The 20872-nt window shown below is 42.2% G+C and overlaps 1 protein-coding gene across 1 annotated transcript in view; it reads right to left on the bottom strand.

Annotated features, from left to right (window-relative positions):
* Positions 1 to 20872, bottom strand: part of PLXDC2 (plexin domain containing 2) — a 1961518-nt gene that overhangs the window by 227475 nt on the left and 1713171 nt on the right. Inside the window, exon 10 of the mRNA XM_069648589.1 lies at positions 14796 to 14856. Within this exon, the coding sequence (XP_069504690.1) occupies positions 14796 to 14856 (61 nt within the window). The remainder of the gene's footprint in view (positions 1 to 14795; positions 14857 to 20872) is intronic.

The following is a 20872-nucleotide window of genomic DNA, read 5'->3' as shown; positions in this document are numbered from 1 at the left end:
CTTTATATTATCAATGATATCGTTCCAGTCAGGAGGGTTATTTGGGAATGGTAAGTAAATCAGGTCTCCTAAAAATGTGTAATTCCTATGAAATAAGTGATATTCACATTGTCTGCGATAGTATCCATTCTACCCCATAATTTTCAAACTGGCCTAAGCAAGATGTTTCATTCAAAGCATGTCCTCCCTGTCCAGTCACGACTATGAATGGCAACATTGCTGATCTGGCGTTGTCGCTTTCAACAGTTATTTATGATTTTCTTTGCTTCACAAATGACTTCATAAAAGGCCTACATCTCTCTAATTCTAAAGCACCATACCGAAAACCTTGGCATCTTTTCTAATTACTATCTTATAGCAAACATGCTGTCCTAGGAAACAGTGTTGTGTAAATAGCAGCCCAGAAGATGTTTACATTAACTCGGACACAGATTACAAGCTATGCAGAATAAAAAAGTAATAATACTCATAATAATTATACAAACAATAATAAAAATAATAATAATAATCTATATCTCCCCATCTGTGGAGTTGAAAGATAGCCCACCTTACAGGCTACCTCTTAAATATATTGGGGTAGCCCTACTCACACTCACACCAGAGTAAATGCACTCCTCTAGGGAATTAAGGCCACAAGTCACATCCAAAACTGTTCTTCTTCCATAAAAGGGAAGCAGCATCCTTCCTTCTTGCATGGCCAGGTTACACATTACTTAACATACATGTGTAGCTCCTGTTTAGCAGCATTTTCTATATCATAACATTTATATATAAACACACCTTCTCTCCATACTCTCAACACTTCACTCGATAGTCTCATATTTTATCTGTTTGTTACAGTAATTCTCCTCAAAAAATTTGTTTCCATAGTACTCTGTATGTCGTGTATTGAATCTTTTAGTCTCCATTGGCTTTTGATGTACAAGGAACAGCTGCTGAGTTACCTTTCGCTCTCTGCCAGAACTAGCCGACACCAGGCAATGCATGTAGTCTATTTTTTGCACAGGCTGCATTCACTGTGCTTTGAGATTTGAAACTAACTACAATTAGCATTCATTACACATTCATTGAGCTAAATAGTTATGTGCACCTTATATTTAAATACTATCTACATTTAGTGACCCTACTCCTCCCTGCACTCTTGTAGTGCTTAGAAAACAGTTAACAGAAGTCTTGCCTAATTCTAAAGTGCTTGGGGATGAAGAACAGCAATAGCTCCTACCCAACAGAGTTCAGCTATGACCTTTCTCTGTACACATGTTTGTGTGCATAAACCTTAATGAGAGTGCACTTTGTGTAAAATGTTCCTACCTCCTTTGAGCAGTGAGGTTAAATGTGCTAGAATGTTGCACTGCAGATTGTCTGTCCCTTGCAATTAGTTATGACACGAAATATTGTTTCTTGTACATCCAAATGGCTAGACCGTGACAGTCTGTTTTGCTTTGTTTCTTCTGCATGTCTCTGACTCTATCTAATGTAGACTTGTAGCTTTATATAGCATGCTTAGATTTGGTCCAATTCTACAAATAGTTCAGTTGAAGGACTGGGATTTAGTGATGTGTTCAATTTTAGGAGAGACGGTTGGATTTATAGTTGCCAGATATTAGTCAGTACGTAGCCAAGAAACCATATTTCTGAAAACCATTGCTGGCTTTGTAGCCGCAATGGATATATATGTGTTCATCATTGCTCACTCTTCTTGCTCCCTGTTTTATGTTTATTACCTCCTCATCAACAATAAAAGTAAGAAATGTGTACAATGGCTGGTCAAATATTGTGCCAAATGTGTAAATTAAGTACTTGCAGCTTCTTTTACTTTCCACCGACCAGTTCACTTATCTATTCTTCCTGTCCCAACAAGAGCACTCGTAATACAAGAAGGAAAAACAGGACTACAAATGTTGGTAGTCCAACTAGTGGCAGTTTATCCAAAATCATGATTTATTTTATAGTAGAAGTAATGCAAGTGTACTATCAGTAATTATACAAAGACTTATGCAACAAACAACATAGCAGTATGACTATTTATACAGTTATCAGTAGTACCATTTAAGGTAGCACCACTTCTACCAGTGTTTCTGCCCTTAATGGTATTACTAATACCAACACTAGTAGAATAACTATTCCTATTGGCAGCACTGAGTCAAACAACATATTCCATGATCACCAGTTGGGTTTGCTTTCTGGCAAGGGACAGAATCAATCTCATTGTTCATTAGGGGCATGCTCATGTTTTCACTGGACACCCCAGTCATCCCTGTTCTATACTATTAGCTGCATTTAACAAGACACACTACACTATTTCATTGAATCAAAAGAGGGGATGTATTGGCATTATAATAAATGCTTTAGAGGTGATCTCATAGTTCCTTCACGAAAGAGAAGTGCTTGTCAGGTCTGCAGTGTCACTTTACAAACCCAGTTCCTTCATTTACATAATCTGTAAAGACTATGCACTCTCCTCATGGCTCTTAAATACTTAAGTAAAGCTGCTTGCAGATATAAGCACATCTTTCTCTTTTACATTTTAGGTGTGTGCTGATGACAGCCAGATTTCCATCACATAGGTGACCCGGCCCCATATCCCATTCTTATCTCATCCTGTCTTTCTCACTTACATGACTTGGTTAATTGATGACTGCCTTAAACTCTGATAAAACAGATACATTACTTCAGCTTATAAGTCCTTCCGTTCATTTCCTCATTTTGCCCAGCCATCCTGGCCTTATCCTAGTGTCATCAGCACAAAACCTAAGTTTCACTTTTAGCATATTTATTTCCTTCATTGCCAAATACAAGATATCCAGAATAAGTCAAGCATCTAACTTGAGCTTAAAGCATCCACCTTTGACTGAACATGTCACAAAAAGTGGAGGTGACCAGATTCCACGTTTTGTGCCTAACGAAATCATACAACATTCTTTACCTAGGACTTCCTAACCTATTTTCCATCATAACAAAGTGATTCAAAACAAGACAGCAAAGATTACCATGTGGCTGAGTACTAGAGGTGCATTGCCTCATCCTTTAAAGCTCTCAATTGGCTCGTAGTGAACTCTCTTTGCTCATTCAAGCCACTTGGCACCATCCGCCAGTTTTACCGGGGACAAGGCCTTGTGTAACTTCAAACAAATGCAAAAAATATTGCCCAAACTAGCTTCTTAGATTGGCTTCTTCCATGTCAGTCACCAATGCTACAGCCAGGAAAAGAAATGTGGTGAGAGATCTCTGAATAAGGAAGAAGAGGTGTTATGGAATGCATTACCTCCTGGCCACAGAGCAGAAGGCAATATTTAGTTGTTCAGAACAATGTGATGACTCTGATCTGAACCCAATAGTACTGGACGGGCGTAACTATGCTCCTGGGCAATGCTTTATAGCTTTACCCTATAGATCTGTGTATTTGCACACAATAGATGCTAGAACTTGAAATGTCTTTGGCATGTCATGCTTTTCTCACTTTCCCCAGAACCTCAGTGTCTCCAGAGTCTGACCCTCTCTAGGCTGGACTACTGCAAAAGCTTCTTTCTAAATCTACCTGCCTCTACTGTTCACACTCTACAATTAATCCAGAACAGGACTGAGAGACTTGTCATTGGCCTCAAGCCCAGGGATCATATCTCTCCAGCCCTGAAATCTCTCCACTGGCTCCCTGTGGCTGCACGGATCAAGTTCAAGACACTCTGCATTGTCCATAAGGCTTTCTGGGGCCAGGTACCACATCACATGCAACGTTCTCTTCCTTAAGCCTCTTTGTTCTCAAGCCCTCCCCTCATCCACTTCCAACTCCCTGAGGGTCAGACGCTTCTCCAGGCAGAGCGTGGGGGGTAGAACTTTGTCCTCAGCTGGGCCTCCCTCTGGAACCACCTCCCTGCTTCTATCAAACTTGAGCAGGACCATCTAAGGTTGAGGAAGCAACTCAAGACCTTCCTTTTCACTTCTGCTTTCTCTCTCCCTCTCCCTTGCTGATTTCCCTGTCTGCTGCACCTTCTGGTTACCTGGCCACCCACTGAACCTACAGGGTTGCACGACCAGTTGCCATTGCACTGCCTCCAGGCCTCTCAAGCACTTAGGGACTGTATCTACAACCCTACAGTCCCCTGACTATCTGCACTTATGAGCCACCTACCGCCAGCACTTATGAATTCCTTTGCACTCTCCCTTCCCCATGCCCCCGCCACTTCTCCCCCTCCCCCTGCACTTGCACAATCTCAATAACCCAAGGCTTAGAAAGGTTGTTGTTTTGTCCTCTTTGGTCTTCCCTTCCTTGTCTTGTCGGGCCTAGAAACACTTGTGTAAAGGTGCATTATAAATGACTTATCATATCATATCTCATATCATATCATGTCCTCTGTTCCTTGAACCCAGGTGACAGAAACCCCAACAAGATACCCTCAAACTTGTCCTCATTTGGACTCCTAAGTATTTGAGCTCCACTCTTCCCTGTATGCCTGGCCCGGGGATATGAATTGTTCAGTTAATATTTGTGTGCTTCATTTCCTTGTTGCATTGTTTACTTTTCCCATTGCACCTCTCTGACATTTATGCTGACACGTCTAATGAGCCTGGCCTCCCTTGCACCTAAATGATTTGGAATATTCTACGGCTGTGAAATATCAGACCCCTCCTTTTTCCCTACTCCTTGGACCCTTTTCCCTTGGTCACTATGAAGTCACCTGTTTGCAGAATTATCAAAGTATTCTTTGTTTCAAATTGGGTGGCCATAGTGGGAGAGGGTGAATAATTATTTCCTGTGAAGGTGTTTTATACTGTAAATATATGTTATTTAGAACTCTGGAAAAATTGAGATTTAGACTAGGAGGCATATTGTATTTAATGTGGTTGTAGAATTGGCTTCTTATGAGTATAGAGTTTGTTTCTTGAACGCAGTAACAATGGATATTTGAAATTCATGGACTATGGATTATTGGGTGATGTGATCAGATTGAAACATATTGTGAAGCACAACAGAACAATCTGATCAGGCAGAGGGCAGTAACAGTAATGAGAACTTGACGACTGAATATAGGTTGGCAGCATGTGCTCTTCAGGTTATTAGGATTATGACTCTCCTGATCCCTCATCTTACACTAAATGTGGCCTAAAACACCTGATGGTTGTTTTAGGCCATGGCTTCTGGAGTGCTGCAGGCCGCATACCAGTCTATCGGAGAAACCATTTGCATGTCTAGAGAAGCTGGGATGCCAACCCTCCTTTTTCTAATCTGTTAATTCTAAAGGAGCACTGCTAGGGAGATATTTGCACACCACTGTTGAGGGATGTCTAACCTAATTGTTGAACAGTGTGTCATCCAGAGGAAAGACCAGCCTCTCGATTGGTAAGCATGTCACAGCAGCCAGTATTTTCTTCAGAAAGGAGGAAGGTTAGCAAGGTTTCACAATTATTCCTGTTGAGTTGGAGCAGTACTCCATATGGGGTTGGGTGTTGCAGATCAATGGATAATCAGGTGTGCTTTGATGATTGATAATAGTTTGAAACAATGAGTACCACTAGTTCAGGTTAATGAGTAACATGATGATCCAGTGGTTCACGTTCAGCTGTGATACTGAGTCCTAGTAGCACAATGATTGGTTCAATGATACATCGGTGTGAAGTCGTTTGCACAGTTCCCTGGTTCTCAAGCCAGACAGGTTACAAGCAATACCAATTCTAATTTCGAAGGTGAATGGCAAAGGCAGCACCATGGGTCAAAGTGTTTCAAAAGTGGCACACACTTTTCAAATATGCAATGAAGTGATTTGAATGATGGAAACTGGAGACCTTGCTTCCTTGGCCCTCTAGATGCTGTATGACCCACTGCAGGGATCTCTGGGAAATATGTTGTGTTATGTTAGTGACTCTTATAAAGCGCATGGTCGCCCGAGGGCTTCATGGCGCTAGGAGAGATGGAGACAGCCCCATGAAAATTCAAAATAGGTAGGATTTAACTCGCCTTCTAAACTCCAGATAGTTAGGGGTTTTCTTTATGATAAGTGAGAAGTTGTTCCACAGAACTGCTGCAGCAATAGAGAAGGCCCGGCCGCCAACCCGGTCTCTGATGTGCTTTTGAACAACAAGTTGTTCAGAAGTGGCTGAGCGAAGGTCACGAGTAGGGTGATAATGCATAAACTTGGCTTGAAGGTATTCTGCTCCCTGACCATGAAGGGCACAGTGTACAATACACAAGGTCTTACATTCAACCCGTTGCGCCACAGGGAACCAGTGCAGGTTACATAACATAGGGGAGATGTGAGCTCCAAAAGGGGAACCTGTGGCCACCCTTGCGGCCAAATTCTGCAGCCGCTGCAGCCATTTAATCAGGCCCTTGGGTTGGGCCAGATACAGGCCCTCATTACAAGTCAGGCGTTAAGGGTTTAACGGCGCCGTCGGCGCCGTTAACCCTTAACGCCTGATTCACACTTTAACGCCTGCTTTTTGCAGGCGTTAAAGTCCAAGGCGCTAAGCGACCTTGGTGCTAATTACGGCACCGTAATTTACGGTGCCGTAATTAGCGCCTTCCCCACCCCATTATGCCCTATGGAGCAAAAATGGGAATGGGGAAGGGCAAATGGTGAATGGGGAATTACCGCCCCACTCACCTTGGAATGGGGCGGTAATTCCGCCATCCGCCATGCCGGACTCCGGCATGGACCATGGTGCCAATAGCACCATGGTCCAGCGCCGGACTTGTAATGAGGGCCACAGGGAGTTACAATAGTCTATTTGTGGTAGAACAATGGCAGCAACCATGTTCATTTCATTTCTAATCTCTCCTCTCCCACATTGGGAAGGTTTGCTAGCAGAGTGCTAAGCCTTGGTCCTAAGCTACAACACCCCCAATGTGCCCTCAGAATGGGTAGATAGCAGAGCTTTCCTCTATCTTGAAACCCCTTTATTCTTCACTGGCAGAGGGCTGTGTATGATATGATATGAAACAATATGATATTTTATTTATACCTTGCTCGTACACAAGTGTTTCTGAGCGCGACCAGGCAAAGGGAGGGGAACACGGGAGAACAAAAAACAATGGTCTTACTAGGCCCAGTTACATTGAGAACGCGCAAGTGCATGAGAAAGGAAAAGGGGGGAAGTGCATGGAAGGGGGAGAATTGGAATGTGCAGAACAGAGGAGAGAACAGAATAAATAATAATAAGTGAAATAAATAAATACAGGTGATAAACAGTGGTAGTGCAGATGGCAAGTGGCAGAGTGCTGGTTAGTCAGATAGGGTGTATCTGTAAAGTGCAGAACAATGGTGGGTGGTGACTGTATGATTACAGATACAGGCCCCAGTGCAAGGGATGGCACGGAGGCAGTGCAGGAGGGTGGCAGGGTGAGCAGGTACCTGCGCCTGATGGACAGAGGGTGGCCAGATGCACGGTGCCGAGAGAGAAAGCAGATCAGCAGGGGAGAAGAGGGGCAAAGGCAGAAGTGACGAGGAAGGTCTTGAGGTACTTCTGTAACCGTGGATGGTTCTCCTCAAGTTTCAAGGTGGCAGGGAGGCTGTTCGAAAGGGAGGCCCCAGCCGAAGACAGAGATCTACCCCCAGCGCGCTTCTTTGAAAAACAACTGACCCTGAGGGAGTAAGAAGTAGAGGAGCGAAGGGCTCAAGAGGGGAAGTATTTACAGAGGCATAGTTGAAGGTATTTTGGTCCCAGGCCCCATTAAGCCTTGTGGACAATGCAGAGGGTTTTAAATTTAACCATAGCATCCAATAGGAGGCAATTAAGGGATTTCAGAGCTGGAGAGATACGATCCCAGGGCTTGAGGCCAAAGACAAGTCTTGCTGTTCTGTTCTGGATTAGTTGTATAGGGCGGAGAGTGGAAGCAGGTAGATTTAGAAAGGGGCTGTTACAGTAGTCCAACCTAAAGGAAAGGACTGCTCTCCCAACGTGGCCGAAATTAATTTTACCTAAAGTCCTTTAAGGTCTAAAAGCGAAGACCCCCCTCTTTTATAGGTAAAAGGCCACAGGCATTGGATTAAAGCAAGTCTAATTTCAGGTGTCCAATCCCTTGTCCTTAAAACAAGTGGCCCTTGCCTGAAGTCATACCTAGAGTGACATGTTCCACAGGAAGTGGAGAGGAGAGGAAGGAAAGAAAACCCCATATTAAAACAAGATGGAGGAATCCTCTCTCAAGCCCACTTGTGCTCTCTGAATGACCTAAATCCACCCTTCTCTCAGCCTTAAGCCTTAAGCTGATAACATCATGAAAAGGGAAATTCATCTCGGAAAGGGTGGTTTGCTAACCAGGCATACTTTCATTATACTCCAAGACAAAAGCATAGTGCACACCTGAGCCCTGCTGGATCAGTATCGTGATATTCAGATCCCGCTCTCCAGTGGCAATTAGTAGTTTTTTTTTTTTTAAACTGCTGAAAAAAATGCTACCCTGAGTCCAGATGAGAGACACCAATTCCGGCAATATTGCCAAAGTAGGTCTCAAAATTGACTACATTGGTTCTAGGAAATAAAATCACTCAACCAGCGAGTCAACCTACTTATCTTCTAAACGTCTAACAGATCTGTGTAGGAAAATGGTTTCTACTATATTCATCAATACTCGCTAGCCTCTGCCAGCCCTCCAAAACCAATATATAACAGTGCACGCTCCTCCTGAGGGTGTCATGTTGGGATCAAAAAGAGCCCACATGTGCACACTGTTCATGTTATGCCTACCTTGTGGTTTCTCCAGACAAAGGGGTACTCCTAAAGCAAAACGGCAGGGAGTAGACACACACAAATTAAAAATAAAACATCTTTAATAATCCTTTGGCTGCCCCAAAGTTAAAGTGGGGTTCTAATACAGTAAGTAAGCATGCACCCCTGGTGTCACCAAAACGAAATATTAACTGCAACAGAAAAATGGAGGGCCTCTTATTTACTCTTGTCGTAGCATCCATAAGCACTCCCATAGTACAATGCACCAGAAAACAAAAGAGATAGAGGCAGGGGACTTGATCAAAAGTCCTTCCAACCACAATTATTATTCTGTTCTAACTTGTACCTAATCACAAACGCTGCAATTAAGATATTTGTGCAGAGAGTGTGGCACAACTAAACATATGCTTCATGCTAAACCCTGACAAGTACCCCTGTACGTTAAACTTTACTGAGCGGGAAAGGGACACTGAATATATGTCAACATGCCCACACCAGGGCTGCTCGTGGAAGTGCTGTACTGCATCTCTAACACTGTGCAGCTGATCCAAACCTTGCCTTTTGCAGTGGAGCCAATTGAACCATTAGTTCCAGAGATATTCAATACTCAACAAAAACGTGTGTTGCACCGTTCGTGTCTTTCACAATGTCTCTCTCACCAGATAACCACACCGGCCATGCTCATTCTGCTGTGCATGGATTTTACATTCCACATGTGTATAACACACGGACTGGTATACAATGGACTCCTCTTTTGCTCCAATTGTGATTCCTCTTCAACGAAATAAACACGCTTCAGCTGTCACAGGGTCAGTGGCGCCCAGGGAACAGCAGGCGGGTGCATTGTTCTCCTGCTAAAAACATACATGTATACGAATACCAGGTGAAATGTGGTTCGGGAAATATAAAGGGGTGATACTGATCAGTCCACAAAAACCCCACACACTTGATTGATCTACACTGTTTTTGTAATGAATGTGTCATTCATGCAGTAGACGTTCAGATTCGAATGGAGAACATGGCGATTGCCTTTTTGGTATGAGCTACGTGAGGTGTCCATATTAGCAGAATAAAATAAATAATAATCAAACAAGAATACACACATGAATTAAAAGGAACATCACAATGCATAATTTTGTTAAAGCATATTGAAGAATTACTTTGATAGGCATTTTTAAAAATAATGTTAAAATATTTTTGGAACTGCCGACTTGTTTACCATGATTATCAAATATTCACAACGTATGTTTATTTGAATTACTTGAAACGCATTGAAGCCACCATTTTTTTTGTATTTTTTTTTATCAATGCACAGACTTATTTGTTCTCTTGCCAAGGGATTTGTCCAATGTACCAAGTGGATAATTGGAGCTTTGTACTGTAGCACCTCCTTAAGTATTAGCTCTGGTGATGCAGAGGCATAATTAGCCCAAGCAGATGTTTTCTCCTATAATATACCCTATACGTTGTTTCGTATAGTATTTTTAGTAGCTTTGAGCTTGCTTGCACGTGTATATCAGCCTCCGTTTTCTTCGACAAATCCATTGTGTGAAATTAACCAAATTGAGATAATTGGGCACTTTAAACATCCACAATCCGCATGGCTAGAATATCTAATGATTAGCTCCTGCTAGGCTCTGAAATAGATTTGTTTGTTTTTTAAAAACACAGTAGAAACCCTTAGGTTTAGTTTTGCACACTTTAAAATAATGCTGAAAAGACAGGTATGTGGGTTGAGCCCTTCTTTTTGTGTCAGTATTTGACAATTGAAGACAGTGCAAACATTGCATATAAAAGACACGTCATGTTCCCATGAAGGACACCGCCCACAAGTACATTCATAGTATTCCTGATATTTAATGGTTTACAATGAGGATGTGGAAGCAATGGCATCAGAGAACATAACATAACAAGTCCATTTTTGACTATAGAGGTACCACCGAAATGAGATGGGTGATTTGATTTCCTGCCCAGAGAGATCCGGCTTTCACTCATAGGGCCTCATTACACGGATGGCGGTAGGGATTTACCGGTACCGGTAAAATACTGGTACCGGTATATCCCTACCGCCTTACTACAAGGTCCCTTTGCGGGTTGGGGGATTTAACGCCTGCTTTTTGCAAGCATTAATATCCAACCCGCTAAGGTACCTCGGAGCTAATTACGGCACCGCAAAATTGCGGTGCCGTAATTAGCGCCTTCCCCATTCCCATAGAGCCCTATGGGGCAGAAATGGGAATGGGGAAGGGCAATGGTGGAAGGGGGATTTACCGCCCATCCAACATTGGAATGGGGCGGTAAATCCCCTTTCCGCCAAGGCGGTGACGGAATTTTACCGGCATGAGCCATGGCGCTAATAGCGCCATGGCTCACCGCCTACCGTGTAATGAGGCCCATAGACTCATTTTGACTGGGCTTTTAAATAATAAGGTAGACTGTTTTAAAAAATGTTTCTGACATTAACAAGGTAAATGGAATTTTGCAAGTGCAGCAGCAATTCGGATTTCTCTTATAGTCGTTCATAACGATATATGGGTATAGGACTGATTTGAAGATTTCTGACAAAACATTCTTCATTTGAAGTACCAAATATAAGCCGCAATATAACTGCGGAAGCGTTGGATCAAGGAAGAATTAGCGTCATGAAGGAGCAGGGACGGTAAGTTATGTAGGGGTAGGCAAAGAAATGCTGTTAAGTGCTGGGAGGAAAGAAACACATATACAAACACAAAAACACACACACAAGCGCGAATAGGAAAAAAAAGTAATCACCATTGTAAAAAAAGTTCAGAGAAGGTGAGATAGATGTAGAGTTAACTTGATGATGATAGAATTAGAGCAGACTCAGGAAGAGGGAAATGATGAACAAAGAAGAGGAAAGTGAAAGGTACACACGGAAGGAGGAAAGAAACAGATCCATGATACAATATGAAAGGAATGAAGTTAAAGAAAAAAAGAAACGAAACACGAGAGAGTTGAAAACGGAAGTGTAACTATGAAAGAGAGTGCACGACAATGACCTAGAACGACAAAGATAAATGCAAACGAACTAAAGATGAAAAAGATGAGAAGGGGGCAAGTGTTTGACAGAAAAATACAGAGACAATGGTGTTTATACAATTAGCCATCAAATTAAATATTGCGATCTGGAATAGAACATGACATGATATGCTGGCAAGAGAGAGCAAAACCAGTGAAAACAAACAGGCCTGGATGCTACTGTAGAAAGAATACAAAATAGAAATCTATGAAAAAGAAAAGTGTCCACAATAATCAAATAAAAAAGGCTGGCACCAATACAACAAAACAAGTCTCTACAGAGGACTTTTGTGCGAGAGTTCAACAAGCTTTCCAGGACAAAGTCTTGATAGCAAAAAATAATTTTAAAAAACGCTTAATCAATGAGGACCCCTCTTAAGGAATTACATGAGGTGCAGAGTGAGGAGCTGTGATGCTTTGACTTTAAGCCAGTATCCATCTTAGATACAGAGATGATGCAAACAATTATGTGATCTACGTCATGTTCCGTTGATCTTCTACCATCAAAAATCAATCCAGGGAACAGTAACATTTTTCCCCATTCCTTAGGTGATTATGTAGCCAGGATTGACTCTGAAGGCCTCCTCCAACTTAAGACCAATTACAAATACCCCATTCCTGCTTAAAATGGTAGATGAAATAGTAGCTACAAAAATGCAGAACCACCCTGAAATCTCAGAATCTCTGCATATGAAACACTCTGGTCTCAGGCCGAAACATGAGACAGAAACTACACTCCTAAATCTGAAGACACAGATGTTAGGTACAATTGGGGAAAGTACATTTGGGATGCTAATACTTTTGGACTTATCTGCAGCATTCGACTTGTTAGACCACAGATGTTTGTTACAAAAATTGTCAAATGCCTTGAAATCTTCAGGAAATGACATTGAATGGTTGAAATCATTCTTGACTGATAGAACCTCAAGTATTGGTTGGGAGAATGCAACCTCAGAGCCAATTTGAAACTAAAATGGTTTACTGCACGGTGCATGCTTGTCACCCACTCTATTCAACATCTATTAAGAACTAGATAAGGAACAACTGGATATGTCGGAACAGCTCAAAAACAGAGCTGATGGTATTCAGTTCAGCACAGGGTAGGGATTAACCGAGACAAGAATACACCACTTTTGACATAGAAGGACGCCTAATTTTCATGAGAAACAAAGTGAATACTCTAGAGATCCATATCGATGCCTCAGTGGGTGTCACGGCTCATATAGATGGCATTGTGAAGAACTAACATTACTACCTCAGAGTCTTGTGGCAAGTTCTGTCATTGATGACGCATAAGAAGTGCAAACGTTCAGTGAGAGCTATGATAATGCCAAGGCTGGACTACTCCAATTCTCTTTTGAGAGGTGCCAGTTAAGAATGCCTACAGAGACTACAAGTAGTCCAAAATAATGCCATGATAATTGTGTATAACATCTGGACATGAGATCCTATAACAAAGGCCCGAAAGGAACTACCCTGGCTCCCAGCGAGTGTCACAGTACACTTTAAAGTCCTCACGTTAAACCACAAATGCATTTATAGGGAAGTCCTTCGATATATGAAGCAAAACCTGGCCCACCATAACAGAGGCTGAAACTTATGCTCAAGCACTGCACAAAGTCTCTCTGTCCCAAGGGTAAAATTAACAAGGGGGAGTGGAAGATCATTTCCAGTTATAGCAGCATAGGCATGGAATGACCTTCCGATACAGTTAAGGCAGGAGAGAAAACAGGACACATTAAAGAAATAGTTGAAAACTCTGTTATTTGAATAAGCTGCCTGCTAATTGTCTAACAGTTACATGTATTGTCCCGTTGCCAGACATTGTCTAAGTGTGTGTGTGGTGCCCTGATGCCCAAGGGCTATGGCATGGTGCATGGTATAAACACATACATTCATAAATAGAGGAGATAGAGACAGAAGTTAAGCAGCTAATAAGCTAGAGGGCAGAGAGATTTGAAAGACTGGTGAAAGGACTGCAAATAACGATTCTCAAGAGTAGGAGAATAAACAAAAACTTGAGAAGGTTTGAAGGAAGCTACGAAAGATTGAAGTCAGTGAATGCCAAGTCTGGCAGAGACGAGAAAGAGACTGTGAGATTTAGACATGGGAGCCAGCTGAGTGAGATGGAAGGAGGAAAGCAGAGATAACTGTGAGCAGGAGACTTGTTAGGAGGCTATGAAATTGAGAGCAATGTGAGTACGAAAGTGTTTAGATCGAGATGTGATAGATGAAGAGAAAGGGATACAAACATAGTTGATGTGAGTGAATGAGAGGTGTAGGGGTGAGGGACATTGGAAGTAGTAGCAGATTTGGAAAAAATAGCAATGGGATTGATGGTGTTGAAAAGCTGTTAGCGTAGGTTATGTAGGTAATAATACTACTACCACTACTACTAATAATAACAATAATAAAATAATAATAATATAATAATAATGATAATATCTTCACCTGGGGATGGGCCCACAGCCAATCAGGTGGCTAGAAAATTTAGGTGAGGACTGCCAGTGTCCCTGCAACATTCTAGCAGCTACTCAAGGCCCTTTCCCTGATGCTGCAATTTTTTTTAGGTGACTCAGCATCTTGGCCCCTGGCCACACACCAGCCCCCTTGCTGGCAACTACAGGCCCAGTATGCCCCAGTAATAATAATAATAATAATAATAAATAATAATAATAATAATAATAATAATAATAATAATATCATATGTATATAGACTGACCAATGCTTGATTACTTGTATTATAGAAATAGTTGTTAGTATTATTCAGTTTAATTGTAATCATTTCATTGATCGCTGTCATTTGTGAGGCTCAGTGAACTGTGTTGGGGTTCAAAACTGTGTCGTTGGATCTGGACAGAGGTGACTGGGTTTATGTATTTTACAGGCCAGATGCACAAATCATTGAGTGCATGAAATAGGATTGGAAGTTCAGAAGGGCACAACTAGAGGTGTGGGAGGTACATGCTGAGTTTACAGCCTGAGATAGTCACTGAAATGAATTAAAAATGAGCCACCAACAGAGTGTGAAACAATTACATTTTTCACATTCAAGCATATTCTTAATATTGATGATTTCTACTACAGAGGCATACCTCTTCAAGGCAACCGCTGTCCACCCAATCTTGTCTCTGGCGATCAAATCCACTGGAGCACCTTCCACATGTAAACAGGGGAAAAATACGGGAAAATGAAATATCAATGCATACCATACTTAGTAACAATTGTAGGTTGAGACCATGTAATATTTAATTGTTTAATTTACATCATTAACATCCATTAAAAAAACAATAAAAGACATCCAAACAGTACATACTTTTATATACCTTGCAACATTGCACATTTCAATAAACATATTTATTTTCTAAGACTCACATATTAAACCAAAAAAATACTTAGGTTTCAGAGAGTTGTGTTGGGTTGTACCATTTTAAAAGCTGATTGACGAGTACGATATTTTCAAAAAAATATCATGATTCCTTTTTTTTTTATCAACGGTTATTATTTCAACAAATTGATAATACTGCTGTATTATCAATTGTTGTATTATGACTTCTTGGTCTTATAATTGATCTACTGCCAATCTTATGTAAGGGATTGCTTGTGCTTTAAAGGAGTATTGATTCTCAATATTTGGTGTTCTGGACTGGAGCATTCTTTGCATTCTTCAGCTCCTTTCAGAAATGCAGTTGTGAGCTTGAGGATTTGAGGAAGACAGTGTTGTAGATGCTAAAGTAGGATTTGAAGATGATGCATGCTTGCATTGGGAACAATGCAGTTCAATGAGGGTCGTGGTGCTGTGGTTGAATGTGCAGACTCCTTTGATAAAACCTGAAGTGGCATGTAACATACAACTCAGGTGTGCTAGGGTAGTCATGAGAGGGCCTTAGAGAAGGACACTGCTACCTTCCAGGTGGACGTTTTTACAGGTGGCCAGCTGGGATATGAAGCCCTCGAGGTTCATAGCAGGAAGTGAGGTTTGGAAATAAGTCTGTTCAGTATTGTTGGTTAGCAGTAAGAATTTGGTCTTGGAGTGGTTGAGCATCAATTAAGCACTGGACTTCCAAGATTGGATCAATGCAAGGCAGGACTTTATCCTGTGGATTTATTTGTTTGAGGAAATCTAGAGGTAGAGCTGCTAGTGACCTACATATTGATGGATGTGGATGTTGCAGGGCTTCAAAGGTGACAGTTATAGTTTGTGATCTGGAGAATTCCATGTGGGTAAATTTGTGATAGTAAGCAAGGCAGGATTTGAAGCAGCAGAGGATGGCCTCACTGACCCCCATGCAGTGATGTAGAATATCGGTGAGTAACTGGTGGTCTACTGTGTCCTATACTGTTGAGAAGATAAGGAGAACCAGGAGGCAAAGATTGCCATCATCACAGATGTTTAAGGCATTCCCTTGATGGTAGCCAGTTCAGTGCTGTATCTCAGTTGGAAGCCAGATCAGTAGTACTGAAGGAGATGGTTGGCTTTAATGTGCTGGATGAGTTGTATGACTATTCCTTTCAAAATCATCTGACTTAGGGTGGAGATGGGGCAGAAGATGCTGAGGTTGTCGGGCTCCAGTGTTGTTTTCATGGGATGATTTGCCTGGTCATGAGGGTTATGTGAATGCCTTGAGTGAGAGAGCTGTTGATGATTGTCAGGTAAAGAAGGAGTACTTCAGTCAGAAGAGCATTGAGTACGGATGCATGGAGGATGTTGTCCACATACAATGTGGCTTTGAGGGATTAAAGGGTGAAAGCGAGGTCTTCCTTTGAGAGTGTCTTGAAAGTTGTCCAGGTAGTGGTGGTTTTGCAAGATGGAATGTACAGTATGCTGCCATTTATAGTGTTGGTATCTATGTGCTGGTGGATCCTGATGATCCTCTTGATGAAGAAAGAGTTAATGGTGGTAGATTTTACATTGGAGCATGGCATGGTTGGGTTGGGCAAAGGGCTGATGCAATGCTTGATGGCTTGAAGAGGCCTCTGCTTTCATTGTTGGATTTGGCTATGGTGTTTTGGTAATTATTGGCATATACTTGGCCACATGTTTGCATAAGCACACCTTCTGATAACCCTAATTATAACTGCAGCCTATCAGTGTATGATTCTTACAATTGGCAGTGCATGAGTAAACATGTTTACTTTTCATAATGCCACCTTTCCACATTGTTGGTTTCTCACATTTTCTCTAATATGGATATGTTCAAATGAGAATTATATAAATTGGCCATTTTCCATTTTACAGAGCTATGTTACTTGTGCAAATGTAAATACACTTCTATTACAGAGCATAATGAATCCATTCAAAATACACTTTGTATGTATTTGAACATTTCACCACATTTTAAATAGTTGTATTCTTTGTTCTGTGTGAAAGTGAAAAAAATAACAGATAATATGTAACGTTAGCACAACGCACAAAGCAATACTTTGGCCAAATGATTTCTACGAAGATACAACATATACATTAACCCTTTCATAATGTGTCATGGTCAGTGCTTTTAAATAGAACAATTGCATTTAGATGTAACAGATGATTTCTGGCTCTGTCAGCTTGTCCCATGTTACTTGCAGTGAACTTAAGTTTCTTTATCTTACAATTAAAATGGTTCAATAATTGTTTGTATATTTCAATTGTCCTTCAGAAAAATCTGTCAACACCAATAGCTTCTATTGAACCAATGTGAATATGCATCTCTTTATTTGTATTTTCAGACCCTATCAGATGCAGGCATGTTTTGGGCAAATTTGGCTTGTGTTGGATTGAGAGATGCTGAAATCACAGGTATTTGCATTATAATAATAACCACCTTCACAAATTCAACCAAATCAACTTCTATGAATGAAACGCCAAATCAATGAATGTAGACATGAAGCTATTTGATTGTCATATAGCCAGGTTTATAATCTACCTTAGTCCCATATGACAGTAAAGTGTTTATAAGGAACAACGATGGTATGTTTTATTCAATATGACTGGCATATCTCTGCAATCTAAAGCCCAACAGAGGCCTATTTATCTTTCTTGAAGGTACTCCAAATACAACTGTAGGAGCTTATCTTTACAAAATTAACATTATTTAATGATTAGTTAATGAAAGCGAACTGCCAGCACTTTAACTGTTATTTTGCACTTTGTACTGCAAACAGAGTAAATGATGCGTGCTTTATGCTGGATACTTATGGAATCTGTCAGCTTTTAGTAAGTTTTTCATAAGTGCTTTCGTAAATCAGACCAGTCCACCATCACAGCCCAGAGGGGCAGGAGCTCCACTCCACTGCAGGAGCAGTGGCACCCAACTCACAGTAGCCTCAGGCCGTGAGGTAAGCCTTTGGGCATTTCAATTGCTTCATTGACCTCCAGCGTCAAACTTTGTTTCATTGAGCAGATTGTGCCAGTGTTTACAACTGTATATGTTGTATTATATTTGGCTTGCCCCTGCCACCCTATGTGCCTGATTCCAGCTGCCCATGTGCCATTCTGCATAGGCATTCATTACTGCCCACGAGGTTCTGGCCCTGCTAAGATGGCCGCCAGCCTCTGTTTTTCGGAACTTCGTCGGTAGCCCCCCTCTCCCCTGGCTACTTCCACCTGATTGGCTGCTGGCCCTTTGTTTTGGCCAATTCCACGCCGGCAAGGTGTACGCCGGCCCACCGCCCGAAGGACCACAACCAAAGGACTGCTTCCTGTCCTGTGCCTGTCCGCTGCCGTACAGTCCGTGGGCCAGTACCCCTGGTCAAAATGCAGTGAGTACGCCGCGCTGAACCCAACCCCTGAAAACACATACTGTATCACTGTCTCACTGAAGCACTATCCCTCTGATGCCTCGCTGTAGCAGCCCCGGATTATGCACTGAACCTTTGTATCATCCCATGCTATAAACTCTAATTATGCTGATACGTGTTTGTCGCGTGTATCACTGAGACCGACCCCATCAGTCTCACTCTGCACGTCATATGCTCTCGCGCTCTGTTCACAGCAGAACTTTGAGCCATCGCGTTGTCATCTGCCTGTCTATACTGCCTCCGTCGTTATTACAATATTTGTTTGCATTGCTCGCCCATTCTAATCTACATATATGTACCTATTTGGACTTTACATAAACTGCAGTAGAGCACCAGTCTTTGCGCCTTCCAGTATCACCCTGACTCCCACTATTGACCTTGTTGTTGTTGCCTCTACTCACCCTGAACATACCACCTAAGGTGCTTGTTTCTAATGCATACTTGCCTACTCTGCCTACTCTTGCCTACTCTGTGATGGTGGCCCTCCACAGATGCCTGCTAAGGTAACTTTTTGTGCGCCCGCTGCTCTGCAGAGACTACTACTCTTTAGCCTTTTCACATCATACTCTGAACTCTGATGCATCTACCCTCATCCTGCATTTAAGCTAATAGATACACTTCAGCCTGCTAATACACACCCTTGATGATGCTGTTGATTCCTGTATTTGGCTCTCGTGTACAACGTGGCGAAGTCTACTTGCACCTCACTGTTTTCATATTGCTACCTATCACCCATATATAGTTTTTCATTGACTGCAGGTCTACATGTTGACACTAGTATACTTACCTCCCGCTCTTGCCTGATTGCTGCCCACCACGTATAATTTGATGTGTCTGCCTTGTTGCACTAACACACCACACTGCCCCATTTTACTCTCTAGTAGGCCATTTGCATCTGTTTGTAAAATGCTCCCCCTTCACCCATGGTGATCTTCAAATCTAGATGTTGTAGTGCCCCCATTGTGACTTTCGAATTTAGGTGCTCTAGTGCCCCACCACATCTGTTGAAAAATGCTTTTCCAGCACTCATTGTGATTTTCAAATTTAGTTGTTCTAGTGACCCACCGCATGTTACATTGCCTCTGCCTGCTAATATGTACCGTGCAATACTCAGACTGCCATATCCCACCCTATTCACGTTGCCTTGTTCCTTACCTGCTCCGCCTACATTTGATGAAAGCGCCAGTGTACCTGTAGAGCCCAATTATTTGTGTGTCTCATGGTCGCTAACAGACCACATTTGATTGTGTTGTGCCTTATGGTTGCTAACAGACCACATTCGATTATGTTGTGCCCCATGGTCGCTAATAGACCACTTTGATTGTGTTGTGCCTTATGGTTGCTAACAGACCACATTTGATTGTGGTGTGCCCCATGGTCGCTAATAGACCACTTTGATTGTGTTGTGCCTTATGGTCGCTAACAGACCACATTTGATTGTGTTGTGCCCCATGGTCGCTAATAGACCACTTTGATTGTATTGTGCCTTATGGTCGCTAACAGACCACATTTGATTGTGTTGTGCCTTATTGTCGCTAACTGACCACATTTGATTGTGTTGTGCCTTATGGTTGTTAATAGACCAAATTTTGATTGTGTTGTGCCTTATGGTCGCTAACAGACCACATCTGATTGTGCCACGAGCAAGCATCAAACTTTGCAAGTGTGCTTCAATTCCGAATCTAGCGCTACCTCTAACTAGACTGTCTGCCCCAGGGCTTACAAGCATTAGCGTAGCCAATAACATCCACCATCCCTCTAGTATCCCGCCCCGAATCCATATCCGAACTATGCCAGCCTGGCTAGTACTCATCATGTTCCCTTTCTGCATTATGCCCGATTGCACGCCATGTAGCAGAAATAGTTATATCCCATTTAGTAATGGATTCGCCAAGCTTGGCTGTCTCAAACACCACCCCGTTCCCTGCCCCACACCCTTCCGGCCTCCTTTCCCCCACAGGGCACCTACAGACCACAGTACTAAAATCAGCATTACTTTAGGTAACTCTCCACCTAACCTCATCACAGAAGGCCATTCTGACAATATCCAGAACTCACGCAATATGCTAGAAGATCGCCCGACAGCCTACCCTAACCTCATGACCCGTAACGACAGACTAGGCTATAGACTCCCCACTTTACTTAACAAAATGACCAACTATCCTACAACTAAAGTCACTAATAAAATCATCATTGCAAACACTATGCCTCTCAAAGGAGCCCTACTCAATGTTAGATCCCTTGTGGCCCACCCTACGGAAATTGCCGACATCATCCGTTCAGCAAACTTGGATTTCCTCGCCACTACAGAAACCTGGCTTCATGCCGCAGCAGGTCCCTCTCTAACCCTTGCGGTTCCAGACAACTACTCCATCCTCAGGGCCGACAGACC

The sequence above is a fragment of the Ambystoma mexicanum genome, chromosome 2q (genome assembly GCF_040938575.1).
Source record: "Ambystoma mexicanum isolate Mex_15411 chromosome 2q, UKY_AmexF1_1, whole genome shotgun sequence".
In the NCBI taxonomy this organism is placed as follows: Eukaryota; Metazoa; Chordata; class Amphibia; order Caudata; family Ambystomatidae; genus Ambystoma; species Ambystoma mexicanum.
The sequence above is the reverse complement of the archived record's forward strand: the minus strand, read 5'-3'. Positions and strand labels throughout refer to the sequence as shown.